Genomic DNA, 23,243 nt, shown 5'->3' with positions numbered 1-23,243 from the left:
TGATGAATTTGTGCCTAAAATCGAGTTCTAATTCATTGTTGTGAAAAGTTTAAAGATACTGACTGAAATGTTAAAACATGATTATGTTAAGTCGGCAAGGTGACTCCGTATGCTGCATGTTTTAACAAATGCAAAACCACAGGAGGTACCTGCTTCTTTTGAGGCTAATATCCTGTCTCAAAAGTATTTTATTATATTGTCTTATAGTAGGCAACTAATGGAATATAAAAGTAATCATGCAATTTAAAAAAAGATAAAGGAGCTCAATAGCATGGAATGTAGTTGGCAATCTATAAATGTTATTATGCATACAGGTTTGTTTTGAAAATGAAGCTATGCTATCTGGATGTTAGACTTCAGATTACTCAGTGGTATTAATTTAACTTTATTGTACAGATTCTTGCCAAACCTTTTCTAATTTCCAGATGTTAACAAGTTGGCTAAGGACTGTATAATTTCAGAGTAACGCTAAATATTAGGATTTTTAAACTGCTTTCGACCAGTGAGAATTTCACAGAAAAATGTCATAGACTAGCTCCGGTATGTTTGCTTTACAAAGCAGTGTTGCACCAAAATTAAGTGCCAAGAATACAATGAAAAATATTAACCAGCTCTATACCGTACAATTATTTTCTTTGCAAATGTTTAATGAATATCATTGCATAAACACTGTAAAAGCAGTCCGTACTTGGATAGAATTCTTTCAGTGCTCAGGGTTAAAGACCTGACTAGTGTGGTGGTATTTACATTTCTTACAACTTGGGCTACTCAGCTGCTAAATCGGGCCAGTATTATGCTGTAGACTGAGCTCCACACCACTAGAGCCAATTTTTGTTAACTCAAATATCAATGATTATAACCCATCTTCCGAGTTAGCTTGAAAATATTTTTCTGAGGATTAAGAGCTGTGATTTAGGTCCTTTGTGAGCACATTGATGAGATTAGTCCATTCATTGATGGTTATGATCTGCAGTGTTATATTGGATGATGACTGTCAATCCCATTTAACACATTAACATTCAAAATCTTACAGAAAGCTGTCTGTAGAGTGTATTAAAACACAGGTTTTGAACCTTTAGGCACAGTAGGAATTCACTTTGGATCCTCTGTAGTTTCTGAGGAGAACTACAAGACAAAATCTCAGCTTGTCAGGCGCATTAATTTCTTGAAACCCTTTCACTCTTCATTGACCTTGGGCAAATGAGCTTATTGCCCTAGCTGAAATGAAATGAATGATAAATGCAGAAAGTGCCTTTGCTGAGTAATGGGACTGCAGCAAAGGCTTCTCCACAGAGTTTTATTCCTCCACAGCCTGAGGCAGCTCAAGGCCCCCTGCTGTTCATTTAAATAGGTATGTCAAATCTGCCTTGAAATGCTGCCTGTTTGATCTGTGGTAATATTTGTGAAGGTTCCATATGGACTTGAACCCCTGCAGTGGCAAGAAATAATGTACAACGCTTCATAGTGCAGACACAAATTTTCAAGGGGATGCAACACTGCATTTTAGTTGTCGGAGAGGATGATGTGGCTGAAATGTGGCATTGTCAGCTCCTCACATGGCTGGGCAGAACACAGTGCATTTCTCAAATTATGCTTAACTTTCCATTCAATAATCATTTAAACTTTCAAACAGTATGCAAGATGAGTTATTTTATCTGCATCCTTTGTATTTTGGATTATTTTTAAAATAATTTTTACACTGAAGTACTCGATGTGCAGAATGACTAAATTTACTTGGAGGAGTGAATTTTAACAGTGTAGTTCTGGACTTTCAATTTCTCTGCATTCCCTCATTTCTCCATAATCATTCAGAGTGGGGTGGGAGTGGGACAGCAAAATCATTGCTAATTAATCACTAATTGTTTCACTGTAAAATGCATTTAAACATTGTAACATCAGATTACGCAAGGCTATGTTGATTTTTTTTAAAAGCTGGCTCAAGAAGATTGTAATTGTACATTGTGAAAGAAATGGTAACTTGAGTACTTTTATACCATATCGTGTTTCCAATGCTTGATTTTGATTTATTATTTGGGAAGGAGACCAAAGAATGACACTCCAGTGAATGAATTCTTCAATTTACGGTAATTCTATTTCCTTTAAAGAGGAATAAAAATTGGATGTTTTGTTCATGTTTTTAATTAGATGAGTAATCTTTGCTTATTCCTAACTCTTCTGCGTGCCAAAAATCATGGGCTGGATTTTCATTACAGAGGTGGGAAACAGGAACTGGGTCTGGGTCAGAAACCCACCTCCAATGGGAAACTGATTTAAATTTTCAAATGGGTGAGCCCTTATTTGGTATGGAAACTGGTTTCATTTCCATTTAGAGCCAGTGGGGCCGGGAATGGCGGTGAGTCAGATCAAGTGCGGGACTCATGTAGACTCCCACGACAGCCAGCACTGAGGCCGCTGGTTGTCCTGAGGGAGAGATCTGCCTTCCACAGCACCAGAGGGAAGCGAGATGTCACAGGGGCACTGGAGGCTTGGCACGAGGGGCAGGGCAGACCCTCATTTCATCGATGCCGACCTAATCTAATGCTGGAGGCCGTGAGGGAGAGGAGGGAGGTCCTCTTCCCAGAGGTGGCAGGCGGAGGCCGTCTTGTCTTGCAGCAAGGGCACCTCTCTGTTCGGTGTTGTCCCCCTCCACCTCCTCTTTCTGCTCCTCTTACCCCCTGCTGCTCCCCCGATGAGCTGTCTGCTTCCAGGGTCTCACTGTCTTCGAAGTCCACACCTGTCTGGAGGGCCATGTTATGGAGAACACAGCAGACCACCACAGTGATGGAGACCATTGCAGGAGGGTACTGGAGGACACCACCTGACCGATCCAAACACCGGAATTGCATCTTCAGAAACCCGATGGCCTGCTCAGTGGCATTAGTTGTATTGCCTCTGTCTGGAGCTCCCTTAGAGGGGTCAGTAGCCATCGTTCAAGGGATTTCCCTTGGCCTCTTGGGTCTGTCCATGCACTTTGGGGAATGGAATGAAGATCCAAAGCAGCCTGGACTGGCAGAGGATGAAGGAGTCATGGCAGCTGCCAGGGAAGCGAGTGCACACATGGAGGGAGCTCTTGTGGTCGCAGGCCAGTTGGACGTTGAGTGAGTGGAAGCCCTTGATGAGTCTCATTGGCCAGTCACTGGGTGCCTTCATGGCCATGTGGGCTGAATCGATGATGTCCTGCACCTGGGGGAATCCAGCGATTGGAGGTGAAACCCAATGCCCTTTGTACTTGCACAGGCTTATCTCTGTCGAAGTGCGTGTCGTCCCCTGCCCTCCTAAATATGGCATCATGACCTGCCTGATAGCATGACAAGCTGCCAACTGCAAGATGCCACCTTGGTCCACAGCTGATGCAAGGAATGAACTGGTTGTGCATAGAAATGCAGGGCGACAGTGACCTTGACAGTTACAGGTAAGGGACTGCCGTGGGGGACGCGAGGCCTCAGGTCAATGTGGATCATAACACAAAGGTCTGAGACCATTTGCTTGGATAGGCATAGTCTCCTATATCCCTGGTGCTCTGTCATTTGTAGGTAGCTGATTCTTGGGTGGCAGACTCAATGTCTTGGGTAGTGCCTTTTTCCCCTTGCAGCTGTTCTCCTCTGGCCTCTTGCTATCCAGGAGGTTGCATCTGCTGAAGATCATCCTGGCTGCTTTGTCTAATGCTACTGTTCCCAGCTGGACTCCCTCAGCAGGCCCCCGTTCGTTCACCAGGCATTCCCCTGCCAATCCCAGGTGCTCCAGTGATGTCAGCAGGCTCACGTCCTCTCCAGATTCTTACCATTCGCCACTGAGAGCAAAAAATCTTCCAGCTCCAGCAATAGCTATTCTGTGGCACTTTTGGAGCAGCTGATCTTTATTTTGGGCCTCTGCGTTATTTTAATCAGCTCTTTCATAGCCCTCCTAGCCCCCCGCAGTGTTCATGGCTTGTAACCCTGCCCTGTTTCAGACATGGCGTTCTCCCGGTTCCTGTCCTTCAAAAATTCAAAACTGCTGCTGACAAGCCTGTTAATGAACTCCTCAATGAGCTCAATAGGTACTTAATTGGAGGCATGCGGAGTTGCCATTTCCTTCCTCCTGGTGTCCCTTTAAAAATGACGTTGCGTTCCAGAGGCGTTGGGACCCATTGCCAATCTCCAAGAGTGCGATCTTTAAATCACGCTCACACTTGCTCCCGCACCCAGTGGGCATTAAAAATCTGACCCCATCAGTCTACCAAATATTTTGACTGATATTTTATGCTATTAATTAATTGTGAAGCACTTTGGAACATACTAAGGCTATAATAAGATATTAATCACTAACAAGCTTGTTCTTTCTATTTGAGCAAGAAACCATGGGCCAAAATTGTTCCCCAGTGCAATTCGAGTGTAGCAGAATGGAATTTGGTGCCTAAGGAAGGTGCACCACATTTACACCATTCTAATACACGCTAAATTGTGATAAATTTGGCTGCTGGCTGAAATGTACCACCCCCCACCGTGCCCCCCCCACCCCCCTCCCCCCAAAAAAATGCTGCAAGCAATTGACAATATAATGAAGGCAAAAGCTGCGCTCCCAGGAATTCTGTTGTTTGCACTAGAATTGCACCTAACCTAAGTTTTGTGCCTATAGCAAAAGTTATCAGCATGACCTATCGAGTCAGCAAGTGATTGAGCTCAGACTTTGAATGTCCACAAACTTTGTGTGAAACTAGCTTTGATGGAAGTGATTAGAAACATGTTTCCTCCAAAAAGGAGAAAGAGAAAATGAGCAAACTCACGACCCTACTCCCTCGATGATATTTCAGATGACTGCTGCTTAAGGATGCAATGATTCAATAAGGTGCCATAAAGGACAATTCTCAACCTTTTTGCTTCTGATCGCCCCTCAACCCCCACAATGTTATAAAAATTCCACGCATTCCCTGTCACACATTTTTTCTGTATAAAAATTAGTAATACAATTAAACATATTTTTGTTTTATTTACAACTTGACTGCTGTTCTCCAGTCTTTTCTCATCTTGGGCTGAGTTACTCTCCCTTCAAACATTGACTGACCAGAGAATCCCACGTAATTATCCTTCCAATTGGCATATTCTTTGTGCCTTAAGCAAGTATTTTTTTTTAAATGCATATATTGTATAAATATGGTACTGGACACAATTCTAATTCCCAATGCTACAGCAGACATTAATTCAATTGGATGGGGGGAGAGTGAAGTCACACGCATTGGATAGAACTATGCAGAAATCAAAAGTGCATAGAAAATATGGGCACATGGAGAGTTTTGCCATCTGATTTGATGCACAGAATCATCTCACAGGGGGGGAAACAAGTGATGAAGCTTTAAGTGACAGTCTCTACCCTCTTTCCCCTCCCTCCCTCTCTTTCCCCCTCTCTCCCCCTCTCTCTGCCTCTTCCACCTTCTCTCCCTAACACCAATTCTTGGTGTTATTCACCAGGCAAAGACTCAGCATTGTTATGGCCAAGTGGATAATGGCATGGTTTCCACTGCTCACCTCCCAACTGACCACAGACTGTTCATGTATTATTAGTGTTTCAGCCTCTGTGTTTTGTTTGCCAAATAAACAGTGACAGGTTTTCTCATAGGTTTAAACCAGAAGGTTAAATATTTATTGAACAATATTCATCAGCCGAAATGTTCGCAACACCACCCATGCACGCATTCACACTCTCAGGCACACATAAGAGAAAATGGAAAGGCAAGAGGTGTTAAGAGTTCAAGGTGTAAAAGTTGTTTCAGAAAAAAGCCTGTGGGATCCTCTCGGAAGGTGAGTTTTAAAGTTGCAGGCCTGTTTGCTAGTTGTCTGGTATTTTCTGAGTTGCTGATAACTTTTGGTGGTTCGCTTCAGTTTGAAGACGGTGCTGATATTCTTCAGTTTTCACAGGTGAAGGAGTGGTTTTTGAAGGCACTCTCTTCTCTGCTGCAGTTGACTTTCAACTTGTCTCAGCAGGGTTCAAATGTTAGCTGGAGCTTATTTCTCTTACTTAACCTTGTGCTGGAATTCAAGATAGCTTTTGAGGTTGATCATGTGGTTGGAGAGAGACCAGGCTGATAATGACTTGATGACTGAACTGGAAAGACTCCTTTGTTCTTCAAAACGATTAACTTTAAAGTTAAACTCATTGAGTGTTAGTTTCACCCATATGACTTTAGGTTTCACTTCTTGGGCTGGTACAATGGCTTTTGAAGGCCCCATGTTAATAATATGATATATAATATTCACATTCTATTGTGGTGAAGGGTAATTGGAGAATGTACAGTCTGGGAGTGTCTTTGTTTAGCTCATTTTGTGTATAACTCACATCCATGTGTGATAAGCTGCTTCATTTCCATGTCGACAGGGTTAATTGGCATTAGTTCTGGTAGACATGGATGTGTATTGTAGTGCAGGAGGTGGTATTTGTCACATGACTGTATCCTCAATTTTGTTAATAGCACATGTACCAGACTTTTAAAATTGTTCTAATTTTTTATGACTCTTCAGTTTGGTTCTGTATTTTCATCGCTGCACTTCTCGTGAGCATGACAGCATCTTATCTCTTTCCCCTGCCACTCCCTCTTGGATCTCCCTTAGCTCACTGCATCCACCCACCACTGTTGTCTCGAGCATGGACCATCACTCTCTTGCTCGCTCTCTGCACCTCAGCCAAAACCTGTGCAAACACCAAGAGGCCCAGGCTCTGATTCACTGTCACTGGACAGCATCCCTTGATTGACAAAGCATCTCGGCTGCCACTTGTTCCGACTCCCGTTCTGATTCTTATTATCAAGTCTTTTTTTTCTACATATGCTCTGGTTCTTTTTGGAGGACCTTTTGAAAGCTCCTTGTGGACCCCAATTGAGAACCCCTGCCATAAAGGAAATTATCTATTATGAGCAGACCTCCAAACATTATCTAAAATACAAAATACAAAGAACAGACTAACTTCATATCACAAAATAGTTTTACTGTACACTCATATTTACAAGAAGTGATACTGTTACCTACCTACCTATCTTCAGTGCCTCGCAGTGCTGTAGTGAAACCTGTTCTGGTGCTGCATAGGTAATAGCTAAGGACCAGTGACAACAGTGGCACCTACCTGCGCTGAGATATTGGGATTGAGGTGGCCTTTATCTAAGCTTCTCAGTCCTGGGCAGACTCTTCAACACTGCAGATGCGAGGGCAGACTCTTCACTGCAGATGCATGGGAAGCCTTGTCCTGTATCCTTTGCCCATGTGAATAGGAATCTGTGGTGCTGGCTGTAAAAGTATCATGAGTTGTCATCAGGAGAGAGGATGCCATCATGAAGGTGGATTCCAGCCACATTTGTGTTGGGTCCTGGGAAACTTTTAAACATTAACAAGACAAAGCTTCCACCTCCTATATCTTCTGACCACGTCTTCCAATATAACATCATTGATAACCATCATTAGATCTGCTGCTGCACGGAACAGCTGACACACTTAACAAATTACTAGCAGCACCTTTGAAGTTGACTTCAATGGTAATAACACCATAAACCTGATTATAGGCAGATGCTCATGATAAGTATGGCGCATATGGAATAGTGTCAAATACTGACTTCTCCATGCATATTTGCTGCCATTCTGAAGCAGCCAACAAAAGTAAAGCTTTGCAACCCTGACGAATCCTCCCTCCTAAGTTGAAGCACATGGTTAGCTCAAGCCTGACTACCTAGCTAAAAACTAGTGAAATGCGGTTGCGGTCGGTAGATGGATTCAAACGTCAGCTAAGGTTAGGATTTGAAATTGTTTCTGTAGATGAAACAATGCCATTCTACAAGCACCAAGTTATATTCTTTCAGTTTTGAGTTAAAACCATTTACTGACTTGTAAATATTGGGTCAGATTAGAGAGTCTAGAATTTAAATACTGAGATTGAGCACAGAAATAAAGCATCAGGATCTCAGATGCATTTTTTGCCTTGGATGCCTGGTGCGAATCTTCTTTGTCCTTCCCAAACAAACATAGATACACAAAGGTGGGTCTGCTCTCAGCATGCAATAGAACCTTCATTACCTCCCTATTACATTCCTGCCAGGAGGTGGTGATAAAAACAGTTCCATCTCTTGACAAATTTAGACAATCAATCCAGCTTTGCAACAGTTCAAGCCACCAGATACTTGCCATGATGAAGGGAACTTAGTGCTGCATTCTATTCTAATAATAAAATCCTTTTCAGCATTTATAATATTTTTCTTTGTCTAGTTAAATCGGAAAGCTGCACCAAAGTCAATGCTATAATGCAAACGCCTATTACAAGATGTACTGCATATTATTTTAATTTTGTACTTTTTTTCCTGGGGAAAGGCTTCACTTATGACAGCCTGCATTTTACCCCCCCTCTACGTGAAAGCTCCTTTTAATGTACCAGATAAAATAACTTTTAACATTAGAAAATTAGCAATTCTTCTTTACTCTTTAGATATTCTTTAACTGTTTCCTTCAACTCTGGCTTCTTGTGTATCCCTCACTTCCTTTGCCCATAATTGGCAGCTGTTCCTTCAGCAGTCTGGCTCTAAGCTCGTGAGTTCCTCCCTAAACCTCAATTTCTATACCCCCTCCTCTTCTAAGATGTTCCATGAAACCTACCTCTTTGGCCAACGTGTTAGTCACCTGTCTTACTGTCTCCTTTTTTGGCTTGTCATGGAGAGTCCATATTTTTTGCTAAAACTTGAGAATCTATATTTTTAAAAAACTGGAAAGTATTTCAGTGGACACTGAAATATCTGGAGATCGCTGAAATTTATGGATGCTTTTTTTTTAAAAAGCAAGGTCAACTAGAGGTTCCTGGTTTTGACCAGTAAACAAATACTGGAAACCAGGTAATTTCAAGGAAACCAGCAGGGGCTTTGACTTAAGATCTGCTCTTTGTGTGACAAAGAATTTATGACTTAGCATGTGACTTGTTACTGGAAAATTTTAGTTTCATTTTGAGCATTAAAAGGCAGTGGGTTTGGACTAAAGCAGGCAATTGGAATTTGAGATGGACCTTCCAGGGGTTCAGAAGAAAAAACAGAAAGCTATTACCTCTCTGTAAAGAATCCTTGCTCTTGAAAAGGAAAAGCTTGTATGAAGTGGTACTGTTTCTTCCTGCATTTTTGAAGAAACCCTGAATTTGCAGAAACCTTGCATCTTTAAAAGGACTTTTGCATCGAATGTTTGTGAGAACTGACTTGTTGCTACACTCCTGATGGAAGACCTATGTGAAGACTTCTACAGTTGCCCAACACAGATTGTTCATCAGTCTAACCTGGAAAGACTTCGAGTGGCATCCAACTATTGGACTTTGGGACAGCTTGCCAAACCAAAGAACTTCCTTGCAGATCATTGCAGTCTAAGTTGTAAACAAAAATCCCTTTTACTTCAGTTAACCAGTTTTTGGACATAAGTGCATGAGGGCTAGGGAAAAAATAAGGAGCTTTAATACCTTAATTCATATATTTATTTACTTCATTACTGGTTAAAACTTGGTTTTATAATAAACGGATAATCTTGTCTATTAAAGAAACCTGGTTGGTGTGCTTTATTCTGGGGCCAAATAGAGTATCTAATTGGCTGTTTCGGTAAGTGGGAAAATTTATTGATATGCTGTGACCTGTGGAGAGGTGGGACTGAATTAACAGTGCACTTCTCCTGCCTCAGTCGTAATATATTAATTGGGGGCTCTTGTCGAGATGAAACCCAATGCCAGTAACATTTAATTGTAAGTGGAGTAATAATAATTGGAAGAGAAAAATAAAAGAACCAGGGTTCTTCTGTATTAGCTTAAAGTCTACACCACTGTAGCAGTTACTGGAACTTTTCTGGGGAGGGATAATGTATCCCTCAGTGACTTTGGAAAATTTAACCAACATTAAACTAGAGGATTTGGCAGCACAATTGAGGTTAGAATTGAAATCCGGAGCTAAAAAAGCAGACATAATTGAAGTAATAGCCCAACATTTGAAATTGAAGGAAGACGACGACGACAGTAAGTCAGAGGGTGATGGAGTTGAATTAGCTAAAATTCAGTTACAACTGAAACAACTTGAGCAGAAACAAGAACTAAGAAAACTTGACAAGGAAAAAGAAAGAAATAGAATTGGAAAGGCTTAGGTTTGAATTTCAAAAAGAAAGTGAAAAGGAGGCAAGGGAATTCAAATTTTAAAAGATGGAACGCAGACAAAGGGGTGGTCTTGACTCCAGAGAAAATTCTGGTCAGGAAGAATCTGAATCCGGCCCAGGACCCAGCGAAAAGCTATTTACATTTATACCAGCTCTCCCTAAGGTTGAGGAAATGGACATAGAGGCATTTGTCATTTCCTTTGAAAAGATAGCCAAACAAATGATGTGATGGAATATAGGTATAATAGGCTTAATTAGGTAGCATTTGGAAATGGTTAGTGTAATATGCCTTTTTGAGTTAGAGATTGAATGGATGGTCAGTTTTCAGAGCTCACTGACATTCCCCATTAAGAAGGTAGTGTTAAATATTTCAAGGTCCCTGTTAGAATAGAATTTCTGTTGCCAGGGAATTGGAAGATAAACACACACACTGAAATATTCTGTGTGACATCAGTAAGAGATAGCACTAAACTTAATTAGTTTATGGGGTTGTTGATGCAGCCAAATCGGCTCCAGAGGTTGCTTTAAGGTAACATAAAAAGGCAATTATAGAAAATGGACTTACAGTAGTAAGAGGTCAAGTAAACACAATTATAAACATTTTGACCAGATAAAAGTTCACAACTTCAAAAAAACAAAGGGTTTCCAGTAAAACATTAAGTAGAGAGTTAGTTCATGATACTATCAAATATGGATTTAAAAAGGAACACAAAGGTCATATATGTGCGAGGAAGTCAGATGACACGTCAGAAAAAGTATAAAAATGATAGGTTTTGAAAGCAAAGTTTAGAGGTGTTGTAGCCTCATAGAGAGATACAGCACTGAAACAGGCCCTTCGGCCCACCGAGTCTGTGCTGATCATCAACCACCCTCAAACAACATCTCAAACAACACTTCTCACCCCATGCCTTACTTGGGGGATTTAAGGTAAAAGTTTATTTTAAATTTTGATGGATATTCTGGATATTCTAAGATAATTTTGCTGTAGCATTAGCAAGGTTAAACTTTTGGATTCTATGTTAGAAATAAGAATATGCGTTAGATCTCAGTAATATTTGATATTGTGATATACTTCTCCACTTAGTCATAGAGTTATACAGCACAGGAACAGGCCCTTCGGCCCATCGTGTCCCTGCTGGCCATCAAACACCTAACTATTCTAATCCCATTTTCCAGCACTTGGCCTTGTAGCCTTGTATGCTATGGCTTTTCAAGTGCTCATCTAAATACTTCTTAAATGCTGTGAGGGTTCCTGCCTCTACCACCTCTTCAGGCAGTGCATTCTGGATTCCAACCACCCTCTGGGTGGAAACATTTTTCCTCAAATGCCCTCTAAACCTCCTGCCCCTTACCTTAAATGTATGCCCCCCTGGTTATTGAACCCTCCGCTAAGGGAAAACGTTTCTTCCTATCTAACCTATCAATGCCCCTCATAATTTTGTATACTTCAATCATATCTCCCCTCAGCCTTCTCTGCTGTAAGAAAACAACCTTAGCCTTTTCAGTCTCGCTTCATAGCTGAAATGCTCCAGCCCAGGCAACATCCTAGTGAATCTCCTCTGCACTCTCTCCAGTGCAATCACATCCTTCCTATAGGGTGGTGCCCAGAACTGCACACAGTACTCCAGCTGTGGCCTAACTAGCGTTTTATACAGCTCTATCATAACCTCCCTGCTCTTATATTCTGTACCTCGGTTAATAAAGGCAAGTATCCCATATGCCTTCCTAACCACGTTATCTACCTGTGCTGCTGCCTTCAGTGATCTATGAACAAGTACACCAAGGTCCCTCTGACCCTCTGTACTTCCTAGGGTCCTACCATTCATTGTATATTCCCATGCCTTGTTAGTCCTCCCGAAATGCATCACCTCACACCTCTCAGGATTAAATTCCATTTGCCACAGCTCCACCCATCTTACCAGCCCATCTATATCATCCTGTAATCTAAGGCTTTTCTCCTCACTATTTACGACACCACCAATTTTTGTGTCATCTGCGAACTTATCATACCTCCTGTATTCACGTCTAAATCATTAATGTACACTACAAACAGCAAAGGCCTCAGCACCGATCCCTGCGGTACACCACTGGTCACAGGCATCCACTCGCAAAAACAACCCTCGACCATCACCCTCTGCCTCCTTCCACTAAGCCAGTTTTGGATCCAAATTGCCCTGGATCCCATGGACTCTTACCATTTAACCAATCTCCCATGTGGGACCTTATCAAAGCCTTACTGAAGTCCATGTAGACTACATCAACTGCATTACCCTCATCTACACATCTATTCACTGCCTCGAAAAATTCAATCAAGTTAGTTAGACACAATCTCCCCTTAACAAAGCCATGCTGACTATCCCTGATTAATCCCTGCCTCTCCAAGTGGAGATTAATCCTGTCCCTCAGAATTTTTTCCAATAGTTTCCCAACCACTGATGTTAGACTCACTGGCCTGTAATTACCTTGTTTACCCCTGCTATCCTTTTTGAATAATGGTACCACATTCGCTGCCCTCCAATCCTCTGGTACCTCTCCTGTGGCCAGAGAGGATTTGGAAATTTGTGTTAGAGCCCCTGCTATCTCCTCCCTTTCCCCACTTAACAGCCTGGGATACATCTCATCTGGGCCTGGGGATTTATCCACTTTTAAACCAGCTAAAACAGCTAATACTTCCTCCCTTTCAATGCTAATATGGTCCATTATATCACAATCCCCCTCCCTGATCTCTACACCTACATCGTCCTTCTCCATAGTGAACACATAAAAAGTAATCATTTAAAAACCTCACCTATGTCCTCCGGCTCTACACACAGATTGCCACTTTGGTCCCTAATGGGCCCTACTCTTTCCCTGGTTAACCTTTTGCCCTTAATATACTTATAAAATGCCCTGGGATTTTCCTTTATCTTGCCCGCCAGTGTTTTTTGATGTCCTCTTAATTACTTTTTTAAGTACCCCCCTACACTTTCTATACTCCTTTAGTGCCTCCGCTGTTTTCAGCGCTCTGAATCTGCCATAAGCCTCCTTTTTTTTCCTGATCCAATCCTCTATATCCCTTGACATCCAGGGTTCCCTGGACGTGTTGGTCCTACCCTTCACCTTAATGGGTACATGTTGGCTCTTAAGTTTATTGCATGTTAAATTCTTTAATACATAAAAGCTAATAAATCATCTCGTGTGGTATTCCGTATACAACTACAAGAACCCCCTCTCTGTGTCTCTTTAAGTCGAGAGATACGTATTGAAGAGAGTTTCCCAGACCCTTATAATATCTGGGATATTTATGACTTAGCCATAAATATTAAAAATAGGCTATCCGAAAGATGGTAATATTCTCTGTTGGTTTTCCTTCTTTCAGGGAAAGCTAGTACAATTCTTTGGACCCAAATAAATGTCTGAGAATTTGTCTGGTTTGAACTTGATTAAAGGAGATTTATAGGGATGTGCTCCTGATTTGGTTTAGTCCTTATAAGGGTTTAAAGTCATAAATCACTTCAATGAAATGGCCAGAGGAAAGCTGGTTGATATGCAGAGCTTATGAATTTTATGCCATACTTTGAGGAGGCTTCTGCAGATTCAGATGGCAAAAAAGGCTATTCTTACTGCGTATGAGTTAGACCCTGAAGCTAACCGACGGAAGTTTCGGAACCTCCAGAGGTTGACTGGGCAGACTTATCTAGAATTTGAGAGGGTAAAGCAAATTAATTTTGATCATTGGATACAGGCATTAAAGATGGAAGCCATGTACGAGAAACTCAGAGAACTGATTCTCCTAGAAGAATTTAAAAATTCACTCCCTCCAGTCGTGCGAACTCATGTAGGAAACCAAAAGGTTTCAAGGTCCAGACAGGTAGTATAAATCGCTGATGCTTTTGAGCTTGTGTATAAGCCAAAACCCTTTGTCCATCATCCCCACAAACCTGAGAAGGATAAAAGATGGGTGAGTGAAAGGAAGGCAAGTAGCTGGGGACAAGAAGGGACAGCTGGGAATGCCCCAGGATCCCCTCCTCAGACCAGAAAGGAAGGCGCTGAGTGTGGAATTGTGCTCCGCAAGCCGAATGTTGTCATTGTTACAAGGTGAGACATCTTCGTTCAGATTGCCAGAAGTTGCGAGATAAACCCATGGGACTTGTTGGGGTACGCAAAGTTAATGCAGAGAAAGGGGCCCTAACTGAGGGTACAGCAGATCAGGCTGTAGCTTTGACTGCAGCTGTAAAACCACTGAGTGTAGGGGTTGAGAATAAGATACCTGAAAGTTATAGGGACTTCGTGTCTAAAGGAAAAGTAACTCCTTATCCCTCAAGTGAGGCAGGCCAACCTAAAGTTATACTTAGGGATACAGGAACTACCCAAATTCTTTTGCTGGGGAAAGGTATAACATTTCCACCAGAGAGCGCACTGAATGCTAAATATTTAGTGAATATTATTGGCGGTGAGTATATACCCGTACCTTTCTATCGAATGCACCTAGGGTGTGACCTAATGTCTGGGATGCTAACTTTAGGAGTTATCCATAGATTGCCAGTAGATGGAATTGACCTACTCCTAAGGAATGATTTGGCCGGAGCAAAAGTATTCCCATAGTCACCGAAAAAAGAAGTGAAGTTAAAGAGACAGAGCAGTTACAGGAAATAGTTCCAGGAATATTTCCTTTGTGTGTAGTAACCCAAGCAATGGCTAAACAATTCCATTGTTGGAGGCAAAATTGGCACCACAGACAGATAGTCGAATATCTGAAACTTTCTTCGGGGATTTAGATAATCCAAATGAAGTGTTTAATAAATCGTCTTTGATCACAGCAGAGCAAACTGATTCAGCGTTAAATAAAGTGGCATAATCAGCTCTGGCAGAAGCTGAGACAAAAGGAGTTCCAGAAGGCTATTATGTTAAGGATTGGGTTCTGATGAGGAAATGGAGACCTCATAGACCTGCTGACGAAGAACGGTTAGTTGTTCGACAGGTAGTGGTGCCACCTATGTGTCACCAGTAATTTTATTTTTTTATTTTATTTTTTTTATTTAGAGATACAGCACTGGCCCTTCGGCCCACTGAGTCTGTGCCGACCAACAACCACCCATTTATGCTAACCCTACAGTAATCCCATATTCCCTACCTACACTAGGGGCAATTTATAACAGCCAATTTACCTATCACCTGCAAGTCTTTGGATGTGGGAGGAAACCGGAGCACCCGGAGAAAACCCACACAGACACAGGGCGAACTAGCAAACTCCGCACAGGCAGTACCCAGAATCGAACCCGGGTCCCTGGAGCTGTGAGCCCAGAAATTCCTATAGCAGGACATATGGGGATCCAGAAGACCAAATCACGTATAAGTCAACATTATCACTGGCCAGGTCTTACCAAGGACATGGTGCAGTTTTTAAAACATGCCATGCATGTCAGATTGTGGGAAAACCGCAATAAAACCGGCATCTCTAATTCCCATACCAGTTATTGGGGAACCATTTAGTAGGGTGTTGGTAGACTGTGTAGGACCCTTGCTGAAAACAATAGCAGGACACCAATATATACTGTCATGGATATGGCTACTCAATTCCCAGAGGACATTCACTTGAGGACAATTACTGCTAAGGTAGTGGTAGAGAAGTTAACCCAGTTCTTTACAAGATATGGATTACCAATTGAAGTTCAGTCGGATCGAGGTTCCAATTTTATATCTAAAATATTTTAAGAAATTATGGGTAAGTTGGGTATCACACAGTTAAAGTCTTCAACATATCACCCACAGCCACAGGGAGCTTTAGAAAGGTACCATCAAACTCTCAAAACAATCATTAGGGCATACTGTCAGGAATATCCCTATGATTGGGACAAAGGGCTAGACTGACTTTTATTTGCCACGAGGGATTCACCCAATGAGTCTACATTTAGTCCTTTTGAATTAGTTTACGGACATGAGATAAGAGGTCCTCTAACACTAATGAAAAGAAGGTTTTTAGAACAGAGGGATGAATCTTCTTTTCCAAACTATGTATTCATGTTCTGGGAAAGGCTCACGAAAGCTTGCAATGTGGCTCAGGAGCACCTTCAAGCATCCCAAACCACTATGGAAAAAATGTGCAGACAAGCATGCAAATACCCAAAGATTTCAAAGAGGGGATGAAGTGTTCGTATTATTACCTTTACAGGGTGAACCATTAAAAGCATGGTTCAGTGGTCCGTGTAAAGTGGGCAAAAGAATAGGTAAGGTAAATTATTTGATTGACATCCCAGACTGTTGGGAAAAGAGTCGACTGTGTCTTATCAATATGTTAAAGCAATATTGTCGTAGGGAGGAGGATAAGCAAGCACAGGTATGTCAGGCAGTTGGGACTGTTAAGAATGAAAGGGATAGTGAGGATGAGGCAGAAGGAGGCCTAGGCAATTCTCAACTTGAACCTCATCCTATCTGGTTAGCTAATACGGAATTGCTAGGAAGATTGGGCACCATGCTTTCATATTTAAATGCAAAATAATGAGAAGACCTAACAAGGCTACTCACAGCATTTAAGAGTCCTTCGGGATAAGTTAGGATTTACAACCTTAACCACACATAATGTGCATGTAGGGGAATCCGTTCTATAAAACAGCATCCTTACTGCTTGAGTTCAGACAAACAGACCCAAGTAAAAGCAGAAATCCAATATATGCTGGAAAACAACTTAATTGAACCTATTCAAAATAGCTGGAGTATTAGCGCATAAACCTGATGGTTCAACCAAACTTTACATAGATGACAGTAACAAAGGCAGACTCCTACCCAATTCCTCGTTTGGAAGACTGTGTTGAGAGTGGGTAGTGCCATATTTCTTACAAAGATAGTTTTGTTAAAGGAATGCTGGCAAGTTCCTTTAGCAAGCCGAGCTAAAGAAATATCAGCTGTTGTCACACTGGACTGGTTTTCCCAGTGTCAAGTGATACCATACAGGTTAGGGGGTACTCGAGAAACTTCTCAGAAACTAGTGAACGCAATAGTAGCTAGTGTTTCCAGCTGTGCAGTTTACCTTGCTGAGGTGCTGGCCTATAGTGACACTTGGAAGGAACGTGAAACAACTGGGAGGCTATGTTTGGAAGGTTGAATTAGAACATTACAGCGCAGTACAGGCCCTTCGGCCCTCGATGTTGCGCCGACCTGTGAAACCATCTGACCTACACTATTCCATTTTTATCCATATGTCTATCCAATGACCACTTAAGAGAGAATTAGAACAATTGACTGATTTGAATAACCTTTGTGGAAAAATTTAAAACCCAGAATGCCAGAATATTCCGATGGAGTTTACTGTTGCAGCCCTATCTCTTAAAGATTGTCCACATTTCGGGAAAAAATAATGTTATCACAGATTCTTTGTCGTGAATTTAACATTGTTGAGTTATGAGTAAAGATGGTACAAAGCAAAATTGTATTAACTACAAGTAGAGTGAATGAGGGGGCATGAGTGTGAGAATGTGTTTAAAATGTTTTCAACTACTGTTTTTATGACATTGTAATGAAACGCATTCAAAAATAGGGTTTCATTTCGCCAAGGGTGGAGATGTCACGGAGAGTCCATATTTTTTTGCTAAAACTTGATGTATTTTTAAAAAACTGAAAAGGAATCCAGTGGACATTTAAATATCTGGAGATATGGATGCTTCTTGTAAAAAAAAAAGCAAGGTCAACAAGAGGTTCCTGGTTTTGACCAGTAAACAAATACTGGAAACCAGGTAATTTCAAGGAAACCAGCAGGGGCTTTGACCTAAGATCTGCTCTTTGTGTGACAAAGAGTTTATGACTTAGCATGTGACTTGTTTTTGGAAAATTTTAGTTTCATTTTGAACTTTAAAAACCGTGGGTTTGGACTAAAGCAGGCAATTGGAATTTGAGGTGGACCTTCCAGGAGTTCGGAAGAAAAAACAGAAAGCTATTACCTCTCTGTAAAGATCCTTGCTCTTGAAAAGCAAAAGCTTGTATGAAGTGGTACTGTTGCCTCCTGCATTTTTGAAGAAACCCTGAATTTGCAGAAACCTTGCATCTTCAAAAGAACTTTTGCATCGAATGTATGTGAGAACTGATATTTGTTGCTGCACCCCTGATGGAAGACCTATGTGAAGCCTTTGACGTTGAATTTCTTTGAACGCGTATCCAACACAGATTGTTCATCAGTCTAACCTGGAAAGACTTCGAGTGGCATCCAACTATTTGACTTTGGGGCACCTTGCCAAAGCAAAGAACCTCCTTGCCGATCATTGCATTCTAAGTTTATTTTTATTCCTTTTGTTCCTTTGAAACAGCTGTAAACAAAAATCCCATTTTTTCAGTTAACCAGTTTTTGGATGTATGTGCATGAGGACTAGGGAAAAAATAAGGACCTTTAATATCTCAATTCATTATATATTAACTTCATTATTGGTTAAAACTTGGATTTATAATCAGATAATTTTGTTTATTAAAGAAACCTGGTTGGTGTGCTTTATTCTGGGGACAAATAGAGTATCTAAATGGCTGTTTCAGTAAGTAGGAAAATTTATTGATATTTTGTGATCTGTGGCGAAGTGGGACTGAATTAACAGTGCACTGCTCCCGCCTCAGTTGTGACAGGCTCCACATCGATTTTTGTCTGATTACGCTCCAGTGAAGCGACTCAAAGTGACTTGGGGGTGTTTTACTCTAATAAAACGCCGTATAAATGCAAATCGTTGTTAATAGTGGAGCTTTCAGTTTCTTTTAAAACAGAATACATTTTTATACTGCTACTTGGTAATGATATTGGTAATTTCTTATATTTTCTGTACCTCAGTGATAACCTGCCATTGTTTTGGCTCCAGGCTTACCAGGAAGTATCTCTGTTAAAGTTAGCTGCAAAGCCTTTTGAGGATTGCTCTATAGGGAGCAACAGATGGGCAACCTTTCTGGTCCTGGATTGAATCCATGTATCGTTTGGGAAATTTCACAAACAGTTAATTTCTGCTAATTTATATTGTTTTTAGTTTTATAACTGGTATCAACTAACCCAAGTTATTCTGTGGTGAATCTGGAAATCTAAAAACGGTGAAATTATTATTTTTGCATTAAAGGCAAGATTGGGGTTGACCACTTCATGTCAAAAGTACCTAGCCATATATTTTACTTTTCTTTTAACTGTATTATATAATTTTGTATTAGAATTTTTTTTACATTGGCTAATTTAAGCAAAATGTTTTGTTTTAAGTACTGCAGATAGAACAATGGATAAGTAAGAGGACCTATTTATGTTGACCAATTCAGATGCCGTAAACTGCTTCATTGACGTTCATTCTACTCATTCAATTAAATGAATGTATCAAAAAAGTTAAATTGTTTGTTTTGTTAATTGAATTAAATTTCTACATTTGAAATTCCCATGCAATTGTTCAAGCCGTTCCATTTTGTTCTGAGTAACTATGAATGGCATCATTATTGCATTTCAAACTAGCTATGAACTAAGCAAAAGCATTACCATCACACTACCATTACAGTTCTTACAGGTAATTGCTGGATCATTGCCTCATAGATCCCTCATAGATCTTTCATTCCGGATCAGACATTTCAACATTTTTGGCAGCATTTTCAATCAACCCAGCCAGTTCTAGGAACAGAAACGTAGCCGTTTATGTCTGTGCTGTTCACTGTGCACTGATGCAGATCATGATTAGCTTGGAATGCCTCCAAGTATAACATTTTATCCCACAATTGCCATATTGGGTACATAAATTTACCAATGGGTTAAAAGTGGCCCATGGAAGAATTTCTTGCCAGATTTTCTGGGTTTTTTTTGGAGGGAATAGATTAAACTTGGGAGCCATTTCAGTATCTTAGACCTGAACATGTCCCGAGACAGCCTTGCATGCATTGGGCTGGATTTTATGGACCCTGCTGAGGTGGGGTCAGAGGCGGGGGAGCGACAACTGCCTTCCCACCCAGAGGCCGTGAGGCCTTTAAGTGACCTATTAATGGGCACTTAAGGGCCTCTTCCTGCCGCTGCTTGGATCTAACCAGTGGCGTGGTGGTGCCTCCGCCACACGGGAGGGTGCCATGTAAAATAAGGCACCCTCCCTGCGGGTTTGTGGCGAGGTGGTGGGGGGATCTCCTCCTCCTCCCCATCATCCATCATCCTCCATCCTTCATCATCGTAGGCAATCTGTGGCCCACAGAGGACCCCCGCCAGCAAAACCTCCACCTCCCAGGATCCCACACTTCCCTTGGACCGTGCACACCGCACCCCCCGCCCCAGCTGCCTTGCCTGGGCCTTCCAGACTGGCCCCAGCAACTCCGCCTCACTTACCTGAGTTCTGGGGTTCCAGTGCTGGGCTTGGGTGCAAGGCATATGCTATACTAGCAGTGGCCACCACTCCCAGTGGTGGAATCCCCATCTTTAAATGGAGGGGGATCATTGCTCCAGAACATCAGAGGATCGCACTGGGGGGAGGCACAAAATGGCCAAGGCGGGGCTCCCCCACCTTTTAGCCCAGCGCTGGGAGCCCCACCAACTCCACAAAATCCAGCCCATTGCATCCTTCACAGTCGCTCTGGTACAGGAATGATACAGCATAAAATGACTCTTACTGAGGCGAATATAACTAATGCATTAGTTCGATAGTATTATTGTGGTTTTTACATTCCTAAATCTGTTTGACCTTAAATAATACCATAGAAAAATTACAGCACAGAAGGAGGCCATTCAGCCCATCGTATCCATGTCGGCCAAAACACTAGCCACCTTCTAATCTAATCTAATCCCACCTTCCAGCACTTGGTCCGTAGCCTTGCAGGTTATAGCACTTCAGGTGCATGTCCAGGTACCTTTTAAAAGAATTGAGGGTTTCTGCCTCTACCACCGTTCCTGGCAGTGAATTCCAGACACCTACCACCCTCTGGGTGAAAACAGTTTTCCTCATGTCCCCTCTACTCCTTCTACCAGTCCCCTTAAATCTGTGCTCCCTGGTAATTGCCCTCTTCGTTAGGGGAAACAGGTCCTTCCTGTTGACTCTAGGCCCCTCATAACTTTGTATACCTCAATTAAGTCACCCCTCAGTCTCCTCTGTTCTAAGGAAAACAACCCTAGCCTATCCAATCTGTCCTCATAGCTGCAGAAAATGTAATAATTATAATTACAGCATTTGTGGTAAAATTGCTGTAAATTAGCATCTAAACATAATAGCACCTCTTGAAGCTGCAAACTTTTCTTTGTAAAAGCAGATAGCTCTTTCTCCAGTTTTCCCCTTTGTTATTGGAGTACAGTACCATGGTTGACATTTGTATTCCAGTACCTTGTCCCTGTGTAAGACTTGAGTGCCTGCCAGCTGTCTCACAGGACATTGCAGCTGAATACGAGCTCGCTGTACAATGTGTCTTTGGGGATCCTGCCATCTTCCATGCGGCTCACATGGCCAAGCCATCTCAGGCGTCGCTGACTCAGTTGTATGTATAAGCTGGGGATGTTGGCCGCCTCGAGGACTTCTGTGTTGGAGATACGGTCCTGCCACCTGATGCCAAGTATTCTCCGGAGGCAGCGAAGATGGAATGAATTGAGACGTCGCTCTTGGCTGACATACGTTGTCCAGGCCTCGCTGCCGTAGAGCAAGGTACTGAGGACACAGGCTTGATACACTCGGACTTTTGTGTTCCATGTCAGTGCGCCATTTTCCCACACTCTCTTGGCCAGTCTGGACATAGCAGTGGAAGCCTTTCCCATGCGCTTGTTGATTTCTGCATCGAGAGACAGGTTACTGGTGATAGTTGAGCCTAGGTAGGTGAACTCTTGAGCGTGGTCGCCAATATTGATGGATGGAGCATTTCTGACGTCCTGCCCCATGATGTTCGTTTTCTTGAGGCTGATGGTTAAGCCAAATTCATTGCAGGCAGCCGCAAACCTGTCGATGAGACTCTGCAGGCACTCTTCAGTGTGAGATGTTAAAGCAGCATCGTCAGCAAAGAGGAGTTCCCTGATGAGGACTTTCCGTACTTTGGACTTCGCTCTTAGATGGGCAAGGTTGAACAACCTGCCCCCTGATTTTGTGTGGAGGAAAATTCCTTCTTCTGAAGACTTGAACGCATGTGAAAGCAGCAGGGAGAAGAAAATCCCAAAGAGTGTGGGTGCGAGAACACAGCCCTGTTTCACGCCACTCAGGATAGGAAAGGGGTCTGATGAGGTGCTGCCATGTTGAATTGTGCCTTTCATATTGTCATGGAATGAGGTGAAGATACTTAGTAGCTTTGGTGGATATCCAATCTTTTCTAGTAGTAATATACCTGCACTGCATCTGTATTCTTGCACTTTATGGGTTTCAAGCATAATTGTATATATATTTGTGTACACGCTGAATCCAGTATCTAGAATTATTTGACGTATTTAGGTCCTTCAATGCTAGAATGATCTTTTAAATTTCTTGAAATACTAAACTTAAATAGAAGAAATACCAGCCCTTGTTGTATTTCTATTCCCGGCTTCCACCGTACAAGATACATTGGCCTACTATATAAAAGCTAGAATTTATTGCTGATTATTATAATGCATAAAGTAGAATTTCACCTTTTGTATAAAAAAAAGTGCAAAATTCTGTCTGTTCTATTTTTCTAGGATACCTATGAACAATTTCTAAACGTCCAGATATATGAAGATCAGCTGAGAGCCAACGGTCTCTTCTCTCTCGATACCAAACCAATGTAAGTTGCTGGTTGCAAGAGTGAATGTGTACAAGGTAACAAAAAGAACTAGCCTCTAGTTTAGTACTGAGTAAGTGCTGCATTGTTGGAAGTGCTGTTTTTTGGATGAGACTTTAAACCAAAGTTTCGTCTGCCCTTTCAAGTCGGCGTAAAAGATCCCATGGCATTATTTAGAAGAGCAGGGGAGTTATCCCCGGTACACTGGTCAATACTTTTCCCTCAGCCAACAGATTGTCATCTTATCACATTGCTGTTTGTAGGACCTTGTGCACAAATTGGCTGTCATGTTTCTTACATTACAACAGTGACCACTTTAAATGCACTGCATTGACTGTAAAGCTCTTTAAGAAGTTCTGAGGTTGTGAAAGCCGCTATATAAATGCAAGTCTTTCTTTTCCTTCTAACAATATTTTAAAATGAACCAAAGTGCCTCCCGGCAATCTCTTTCTGGCAGGTTGT

At 41.8% G+C, this 23,243-nt stretch overlaps 1 protein-coding gene across 2 annotated transcripts in view; it reads left to right on the top strand.

Moving 5' to 3' along the window:
- mrps9 (mitochondrial ribosomal protein S9) overlaps positions 1-23,243 on the top strand; it is a 121,491-nt gene that overhangs the window by 68,063 nt on the left and 30,185 nt on the right. For both annotated transcript variants that reach the window (XM_068033823.1, XM_068033822.1), the window contains exon 6: positions 22,699-22,784. In XM_068033823.1, the coding sequence (XP_067889924.1) occupies positions 22,699-22,784 (86 nt within the window). The remainder of the gene's footprint in view (positions 1-22,698; positions 22,785-23,243) is intronic.

The sequence above is a fragment of the Heterodontus francisci genome, chromosome 6 (assembly GCF_036365525.1).
Source record: "Heterodontus francisci isolate sHetFra1 chromosome 6, sHetFra1.hap1, whole genome shotgun sequence".
Lineage (NCBI taxonomy): Eukaryota > Metazoa > Chordata > Chondrichthyes > Heterodontiformes > Heterodontidae > Heterodontus > Heterodontus francisci.
The sequence above is the reverse complement of the archived record's forward strand: the minus strand, read 5'-3'. Positions and strand labels throughout refer to the sequence as shown.